The sequence below is a fragment of the Eulemur rufifrons genome, chromosome 26 (genome assembly GCF_041146395.1).
Source record: "Eulemur rufifrons isolate Redbay chromosome 26, OSU_ERuf_1, whole genome shotgun sequence".
NCBI lineage: Eukaryota > Metazoa > Chordata > Mammalia > Primates > Lemuridae > Eulemur > Eulemur rufifrons.
The window spans coordinates 327,248-337,069 of record NC_091008.1 but is presented as its reverse complement, the minus strand read 5'-3'; the positions used below and the strand labels follow the sequence as shown (position 1 = coordinate 337,069).

General features: G+C 43.5%; 1 protein-coding gene across 1 annotated transcript in view; it reads right to left on the bottom strand.

Moving 5' to 3' along the window:
- Positions 1-211: 211 nt before the first annotated feature.
- The window catches only part of NDNF (neuron derived neurotrophic factor), a 29,621-nt gene continuing 20,010 nt past the window's right edge, over positions 212-9,822 (bottom strand). The window contains exons 2-4 of the mRNA XM_069459182.1: positions 7,088-7,276; positions 3,381-3,505; positions 212-1,708 (exon numbers count right to left, since the gene is read on the bottom strand). Of these exons, the coding sequence (XP_069315283.1) occupies positions 315-1,708; positions 3,381-3,505; positions 7,088-7,275 (1,707 nt within the window). The 5' untranslated portion in view covers position 7,276 and the 3' untranslated portion in view covers positions 212-314. The remainder of the gene's footprint in view (positions 1,709-3,380; positions 3,506-7,087; positions 7,277-9,822) is intronic.

Here is a 9,822-nt window from a genome sequence, read left to right as displayed (position 1 = left end):
TGGCATATTTTAGACTTTTAGGTAATAAAATAATTTAGGAGCGGTTCATGCAAGTGGTCAAAGCAAGGGACGGCAGTTCTTTCCAGAAGCCTCTCTGACGCCAGCAGCCTCAGACGCACACTCGGTGCCACATCGGAATGAGCCTCCTCCAACAGTGACGTCCACAAACAGCCGTGCACACGCACTGGTGTCCTGCCCCCCAGAGCACAAGCACAGGTCACAACTCCTCTCAGCGGTGGAGCAGTCAGTTCATGCCTAAAGTGATTTCACGTCCCTCCGGGAGGTCCACGCAATGCATCTCTGGAACAGGGTGACTAGCAGAACTTCCTGGTTTTCACCACCTTGCCCTGGTACTTCACAGAATGCCCGCCGTGGCCTACGACATAAACATCCAGCAAGTACGACCTGCCGGGCTGAAGACCTCGGATCGTTTCCGTGGTCACTGCTTTCTGCAGGTTTTGACTGTGGAAATATTTACAGAGGACCTTTTCCGATTTCTTCCTGGTGTCGGGTCCTAGGCATTGGTTTTGCTCTCTTTTCTTCTGGTCTTCGTTGTAGCTCTCGTCCACTTCTTTTTTGTAGATGCAAAATTTATTCCTTTCCTGAGTGCCCAGCCAAGCCACGGTGGCCGAGGAGCAGGTGCGGAGCTTGTCAAAGGCTTTGATGCGGGTGTCTTCGGGAAGGGAGGGAAATGCCTGCTTGCCGGGCCTGGTGGTGGCCAGCATCTTCAACACAGATGCTCCCTTCTTGTTCCCCTTCAGCCGGATGAGATACTTGGCTTTAGGTTTTCCTCTCAGCTGGAACTGCCGGATGCCTTCCACGTTCTGAGACAGAAGGAGCTTCCCATCTCTTCTCACTTGGATCTGGACCGTGTCCAGACAGGAGTGAACAAAGAAGGTGACTTTCTGGTGAGAAGAGACTGGAGCAAACCGCAGAAACTTTGCTCCCTTCCTTTTAACAAATACATCTGCGACTTTCCCATCTTTTAGCTCCACTGTCTTCTGTTTAGCTTCTTCCTTGGTCCTGGCGAAGGTGCCCACGTACGCAGTGCTCGTGTTGCTGTGGCTGTTGACCACAAAGACGTCAAAGTAGTGCTGCGTGTCGGGCTTCAGGTCAGAGACGGTGAAGATGTTCTTGTTTCCTATGCAGATTTTCTGAATGTCTGCCTTGGGCCGCGAGTAGAGCTGACGCCCCAGCTTCGGAGACGGCTTTGCTAGGAAGCTGCGTTCTTTGCCCGAACTATCCGACGGAAACCCAAAGTGGGCAAAGTCAAAGGGGCTGAAGTCCAGACCAGGTTTTGGTGCCAGCATGAAAGCGTCGTCCGCGCTCAGTTTTGCGTCCACAGCACAGAGACTTTTGAAATTGTGCTCTTTGTTGATGACCACGCAGTACTGGATGGGCTGTTTCAGCAGAGAGGCCGTGGGGCTCGGCTTCCAGGCCAGCGTGACCGTGGTGCGCCCCAGGGAGGTGACATCCACTCTCGGGTCGTACGGCAGTTCGGGGTACGGCTGGTCGGACTCTGGCGTCGTGGTGGCATAGACTTTGAAATGTGTGTCTTTCTCTGTGGAAAGAAGCTCTAGCTGATACAAGCCAGACGGGGAGCTAGAAGATATAAAATACTCAACGTCATTGCCTTTGTAGGAGAATAGCTCGGTGCCTTTCTCTGGAATGATCTGCTGCTTCTGCTGCTCCAGAGGCTCCGGGTCACCTGGAAGACACAAGAGAAGCACAGGCTACGGGTCAGCACACACTGTGCTCGCCAGCCTTCAGTCGCGGTTCGAGTTTATCTTACTTTTTCCCATTATAAAAATAATCCATGTTCCTAGCAGAAAACTGGGAAATACAGGAAAATTAACAAGATAAAAAAATTATCCATTAATTCATTATCCAGAGACCGTCCTTTATTAACACTTTGTTTCCATCCAGTCTTTTCCTTTACCCATGTTCTGTGCAATTGATATTATTTTCTCTCATTTTTCTCTGTAACTTAGTAACATTTGTTCCCAAGCATGTCTGTACCTAGATAAACTTCCAGTATTTGAATCCTGTTTTTCTTAGCTAATATTATAACATAAAAATAATCCTGTTAGCCAATTTTTGACCATTATAAATAATGCTCTTATATATGTGTAAAGATTTTCCCAGAATCCAATTTGTGGAAATTTTAGGTCAAAGATTGTCAACTTTTTAGAAATTGTTAGTCCTGTCGATCTGCTTACCAAAAGGATGCTATCAGTCTGCATTTTGATAGGTATCCACTTCACTAATTTCACTATTGTTGGGCAGACTAGAAAATCTGACTAAAATACAGATTCTAAAGCATCAGTAAGAATGTCTAATGTTCAGCATCCAGACTACGTGCCCAGGGGTAACACAGGGAAAGCACTGAAGCCAAACCAGTGTTTTCCGTTTTTGTCACTGTTCACGTCAGATATCACACTGATGTCAGTGTGAAGGTAAGTTTCTAAGCCCAGGTGAAGGATGGCAGCCAGTTGGGGACAAACCTTTTCCAGCCTGTCACTGCAGACCGAAAGTGAGATGTGTGGAAGTTTATATTCCCAAACACAATCATCACACGGCCATGCTAACATCAGGACTCATTTTCTATAGCTCAGTCTCATCACCCCACACAGGACTCCCACCATTTCTCCATGCGGATGCCCACTCTTCCCCGTGAGCACTGGAGCTTGCCAGCATCCTTCCAGGGCGAAGCTCTTAAGTCACCAAGCCTTTGCCTTTCAGCTACGACGCCCTTGACGGGAACAGCCCCGCGCCAGGGCCCACACAGACTCTTTCGTTCCCTTTGTATCTTGTTTCTTCGCTCTCCATCACCTGCATCTTCTTTAAAACCTTAGCCCACTCTGCCTACTGACTGTCTTTTCTGCTAAATGCCTCTCTGCTTCTGTTCCCACCCTTGGAGTTGTGACAGCACAGACTTTGAAATGTGTGTCTTTTCTCTGTCTAGAGGTCAGAGGTCATAACCTTGGCTGCACATTAGTATCACCAGGGGGGACAAAAATCCCAGTGTCCAGCCCACACCCCACGGCAATCAAATCAGCAGCTCTAAGGGCATCAGCAGCAATTCTGAAAGCCCTCGACGTGGTCTGACTGTTCAGGCCAGACTAGAAACCACGGCCACAGAGACTAGTCCAAACCTCCCTTTCCCCTCAGCCCTCAGTCCCCCTGCCTGTCTCTCTTAACTTTTCACTACACCAAGATCAATGTCATCGGACGCTGTCTCCCCATCACCCACTACATCATCTCCACCTCAAAATCGCTGGCTTCACCTGGGCACCCGTGCTGGTTTTCTTATTACCAGAAGGTGTATGTTTCACAAGCCTTTTAACCATCCACTCAGGGGTCTGGCCCCATCTGTGTACCTGAGCCCTCCCCGCTCGTCTCCTCCGGCAGCTCCTGCAGGCTCAGCCTCCACTCCAAGGGCGCGTCGCAGGGCGTCACCGTGACCGACAGCGGAGTGTTGTCTTCTTCAACCACAAAGAAATACCTGTGGGAAAGCGAACTCCATTCAGACCAAATGTTAGTAATTCTTTCTAACATTTACAATCCAGACATAGTGGAAAAATCATTTGGTTTTCATTTTCATAAAACTTTCATAAAATTCCATTTTATTTTCATTTCACAGAGACTGAAACTTGCTGTTTGGCACAAAACGTGATACGTATAGCACTAATCGTGCAAGTCCAGCAGCTCAGGGTTCTGCAGCCAGATTTCTCACCAGCAAACACAGTGTGAAATAATCAAAAGACACTGAACCAAAAGTATTTTCACTTAAAAATCAACCCTCACCAGTGTCTGGGTGTTATTTAACATAGGCCCTGCCGTTGCAAAGTAAGCCACTATCAAGGAAATCTCCAGGTTTGTTGCTGTGTTTTCCATAATTTTGGTGATAAATTTGTACGTTACACTGAGGCTACTCTGACATAGTCACAACTATTTCGAAACATCATCTTCACAGCAACCTAGTTCTGAAATGTACGTTGATCTCTGGCAAAACAACATTGTATTCACATTTTTACATTAGTGACTTTTATTCACAGCTTTGCTATTCTGTATCTTTTTCAATAGCAGTATCTAATCACCATCTGAGAAATATTTTTAAAAAGTAAAGACCACTGTGTCAGTCAGTGGAAAGATACATTTGCCTATCACTTCTCTATCACCAAGAGTTTCTGTTGAATTAATACGTTGATGGTTTTTTAAAATTTAAAAGATTCAAAATATTCTGCTCTATGCTTTCTCCTCAGACTTTGTGATTTCTCAAAAGACTTTTTAAAATGCATGAAATATTGCTTATCTATAAAAATATTAATACTGTATATTCTTACTCCAAGTGACTTAGATGATTTCACTTAATTATATTTCAAAGCCTATAATCTTGCAAATGAGGAAACGGTGATTTTAGTTCTAGCAAGCCCGGAGTTGTTCGCTGATTCCATGGCAAAGAAAAGCAGGTTTTGCCTCCTATAGACTGAACCTCCTGGGCATCTCTTCTCTCTCTGCTCTCTCCGTATCCGAGACCAACACGCTCTCCCAACTGACCACCGCAGCCGTCCGCGCCTGCAGTCTCCCCTGGGGGCAGCCTCTCGCCTTCCCACACTCCCACTCCTGGCGTGCACCATGGGCCTGTGCTCGGAGCATTCCTCATTCATCTGTGCTCACGCCTTGCGTGACCTCACCAGGCTCGTGGCTTTAACCTCCGGTATGTTAATTACCCCCAAACTTAAAACCTCGGCCTGAACTCTGGCCTAAAAATTCCAGTTACAACTATCTTCTTGCCCTCTTCACTTAGCTGTTAAGGGAATTTCACACTTAAGCTATCTAACCCAAATTTCAGATGATTTCCCCCAAGTCAGCTTCTCCTGCAGTCTGTCCCTTCTCAGCAGATGACCACGCCACCCTTGAAGTCACGTAGGACAAACACTGTGGGGTCATTGGTGACTTCCTCTTCCACTTAACAAACTATGAATGAGCAGACAGCTTTGGCCTCACTTTTAAAATATACCCAGAATCTGGCTCTTTGTCCTGCTCCACCTGTTACCACCTGATACGAGCCACCACTACCTCTCGCCTGGGCACTGCAGCAGCCTCCTGAATGAACTTCCTGCTTCCACCTGGACCCCTCAGTTCACTCCCCCCACTCCAGGCAGGCGGAGGGGTCCTAGTGAACCTACGTCAAACACACCACACCCCCTTGCTCAAAACCCTCCAAGAGCTTCTCATTTCCTGCAGGGTAAGAACTTGCAATGTCTTACAAGCAAATATCTAAACCCTTCTCCTCCCCCCCTCCACTCAGCGCCTTGCTCCCTTTGGAACACGCAGACTCCTGCCCCAGCCTCTCACCTGAGATCCTCCTCCTCCTGCCCGCTCATCCCCTCCCCAGCTCTCTCCTCCAGCTCCATCCTGTATAGAACCACTCTGACCCCTGGTGTAAAACATCACCTTCCTGCCCATGAAGCTCCCTTTCACTCCATTTTTCGTCAGACCACTTACCACTACCTGACATGCTATATCTTTTTTTTTTTTTTTTCATCTTCCCCAACTAGAATGATAGCTACGAGAGAGCAGGGCAATCTCAGTACACGTCTGTTGAATGAATTAATGAACAGCTGTTTCCTACACATCTACTTTCACTACCTCTAAATCATTCTTCACACTGCAGCAAGAGTAATCTCCTAAAAAAAAAGTGTAATTTTTAAGACAACTTTTAGAACCAAAACTTACTTAACTTTTCAGGGAGTGGAAAACTAAAGGAGATAAACGATTTGATTGAGTGATATGATTACATAATGTGGAATGCTGTGTTTAAAGAATACTGCAGAAAAAGCAGTACACAAGTACATTCGGGAAATGAAAGTAACTTCCAAAGAAAAATTTTGATTTGATCTGACATACTCAAAAATTTCAAGGGACAAAATAATATGAAAAGCAAACTGTACTCAGTGAAAACTCAGTTAACAGTAAAGGTTAACTTGAAGTGCTAGGACTGCTTTGTATTCCCTTTCCTGTTTGCGCAGACTTGAGTCTTAGCAAGGACTAGCACGGCAAGTTCCTTCTGTGTGATCATCCTTTCATTTTGTGCCTCCCTCTCCTGAATGTCGTCTAAAGACTCATGACAACTCAGCTCCTGGTCCATTGCATTCACTCATATAAATAATGTCACTCGGGCAGTGCTGAAGTGATACCTAAACAACAGTTCACTTCAGTCAAAGTGGGAAAACTCATCCCTGAGCATCGTCCAGACTGACCAGACAGTGGTATCCTTGGGCCAGAAATGGAAGGGATTCCTAGCGTCACCTTCTCTTACTCTTGATCAAAATAGAAAGATGACCCAATGGTGGGAGATACCTCAGTCTTTGGAGAATGGCTTATTGACTGTGTGAGACAGTTTTATCCTTTGGAATGCCAATGTGCCCCAGGTTAAAAGGAGAAATTGGGTTGGAAATATAATTCTCCAAAGAGCAACCATGTGTTCTGCAAGTGTAGAGAGGGGTTTGAGCACTGCAAAATAAGTAACTTTATTTAATTTGTAAAACATATTTTATTTATATGATAGGTCTATAATTTTTAGAAGTCAAAATATTCAGAAACATATGCGAGCCCAATTTGTGGATGTTGGCATAAAGGTGAATGAACAATGCCAGTTTTTCATCACTGGCTTGATTCCCTCGGGATCTGATCAGATTTGTCAAAGAAATATCGTCCATATAAAACTTAATGCAGACCCTTGAAGAATCATATATTCAATTAATTTCATCTTTGTCCTACAGGGGCCTTCTTAGAAATTTCCTACTGTCCTCAAAATAAGAAAATAATCATTCTAAAATGCAAGAAATGCAAGGATTGCCTCCTCTTCCCAAAAGGAGATCACAATCAGCAAGAACCAAACAGCTCCATTTAATGATTAGAAGTTGCATTGCCATTTGTTTTTTTCTTACTTAGAGAAAATAAGTAATGCCATTCATAGGTTGATTTGCAAATTCCCTAAACTAAGTCTAAAAGGTTACTTTCTTTTTTGGAAGCATCCTTTATGAGATTTTTGATAAAGAAAGCACTGCAGGGAGAATACCTTTTAAGCGTATCTCTAAAGAGATAACTGCTGATTTCAGCCCCATCTGGAATTACTGATGAATCATGAAAAAACGCCTTGTCCCGGATCTGCATCTGGAAAAGCTCCTCGTCTCGGGTGGGCAACTTCTGGGTCCTGGAGCCGACGGGCAGGAGGAGCCACAGCAGACACCAGCGGAGCAGCACCATCCTGAGCAGCAGAAGGGATCGTCTGTGTTAGTTCTGCAGGCAAAACTCACTAAAGCGTTCACATTATTTTAGTTTTGATGGAAACTTAGGGACGTGTCACAGATTTTGAATACATGCACATGATCTTGAAGGCAACTCTCCTATTCTTTTTCTTCAAACTGTTTTACGAGGTTGAGAATGAATTCGCCAGAATTTCAGACATTACAGAGATGTTGAAATGGAAGGATGTTTGGCGCCTTAACTTCCCTGGGTATTCGGAGAAAACCCTCACTTCACTGAGGCGGAAGCCGACACAGACATTAATGGATAAAGTTTCATCGATGTGTCAAAGCTTACGCTGAAACGGTGACTTAGGGCGGGTTCTTCCAGCTGCTATAAAAGCCCTGGCGGTGGCTGGCCGGCACCACTGCTCAGCAGTCAAGCTGCTACCTGCTGTCACCTGAACCACTGCCTTCAACACAATTCACAGAAACCCAAGAGCCAGAAAATTATCCCTGTACAGTCATTTTTATTCTTCCTTAAAATTGGACTAAGGATTATACATGTATAGTACTATGCTTATTCCAAGACCAAATTTCACACATCAGAGATTTTTAGAGATTATCAAGTTCAGCTCCCTCATACGTTAAGCAATTCGTCCCAAATCACAAGGTGAGTTACTTGCTGACATCTGGATGTCACAGAGTCCCAGACTCTTGAACACGACACTGACACACACACGCCTACAACATGAGAACGTGGGCTTGGCTCCCACTTGCAGATCAAGTCAGATCTTTGGAAAGGCATGTATTTAGACCCTTTGTGTTAACCTCTAGCGGAGCATTTTCACTGAGTGGCATTTTGGCATTTGCCACTGACTTTCATCAAAACCCTGTAAGTGATTATGGACGGCCCTGCTGCACACGGCCGTGGGGACGTTGTCAGACGCCGGCTTCCACGTGTCTCAGGTGCACAGGTGCTTGGCACGGCAGGAGCCAGGGAAAGGCTGTGCCTTCCGGATCATTCGGTACAAGTTCTCCTCACAGGAAGAGCCATGTATGGAATTGTGTTCCCTCACCTTTTTCACTTTACCTACATCAGGGATTTCAAGCATTACAGAAATATAGTGTTTTCACATTTAAGTACTTTAAATAGTGAGAAAGCCAAATGCAAACATCTGTGATTATTCAAGATGAGGTGGATGCCGGTTTTATTTCTAAATAGACAGTATTACAGATATGAATAATTAAAAATCTCTACTTAAAACATCATTGGACTTTAATTTCATCTTTCTTGGAGTGCTATCAAAAATAGATCGGGACAACTAAAAATATGTTTGAAAGGAATAAAACTGTTTCTTTTTTATAATGAAGATGTGAGGAGTAGTTTTTGCACCGTGAGCTTGCTGAGAAAGTATTACACTTCTTTTTTCCAAATATTTTTCCTGCCCTGTGTCCCCCGAGTCACGTTCGTTCTTCCAGCATCCATGAAACTGTGGCAGACATTTACCAGCTTGCAAGTGGGATACAATCTCACACTCTTCACAGTTCTTGACACTAAGCTTTTCCTTACATATTTTACTGGTTTACCTACTTTATTGGCTCAGGTAGACATTTTAATTTAGGCGACCACCAATAGAGAACAGATTCAACTTTATCTTTTGTTTTATCAAAAGATCGTATTTTCCCAACTAAAATTCTGTCAGGTCACAATTTTTGTTTCTGAAACAGTTTTAACCATCTGCCACGCCAATTATGGACAAAACAGATATTTTTCAGAAAAGTGTTTAAAATTAGTATGGTCCCAAAATGCAAGAATTTATATTGTCTGTTTATGGTTTTCAAGATGTTCTCTATTAATAATAACATTCAACTACGATTGGGGAAAAACTTGGATATTAGGAAGCATTAATCATTTGTTCAATTTGATGAGGTTACAGGCAGAATTTTTTTTAACACGATGTATTTAAAATATGCAGTGACTATAGCTGATCAAAAAACTACTGTGCAGATACATTGTGCATATTTTTACAACTTATATTCACTGATCAAAAATTGAACCTTTACATAAACATTGTTTACACCGTAGTTTTAAGATTTTACAGATTTTTTTCCCTTACTATAAAATATTCTCTCTCAGACATTTAGTTTAAGAATTACTCACTTTAAATAAACATCTGAAAATTCATTCTTAAACATAAGTCTTGGTTAAGTCAGTTGATAAGAACAGACTTCTCTCTAAGATTACGAAAGTGCCCTCTAATGGCATAACTTTTCCTCTCATTTCTTTTTGCTATTTCTAGGTATCCAGAGCTTATTTAGATTTAATGTTCCAATTAAATAACATTAATCCAAATTTCACGTTCAGCACTACTTCTTTTTTCATGGCCATCTGGTGGGTAGTGTAGGAAATGTGTCTGTACAGCAAGAAATCTTGCATCTTTCCAGTATTGAGGCTCTAGTTCAAACACTAGTAGCAAGTTCCTAGGGTAATTCCAAATTATATTTATTTTACTATGCAGCTCCGTCAATTTGGTTGCACAATTATTCACAACCCAGAAAAACTAGG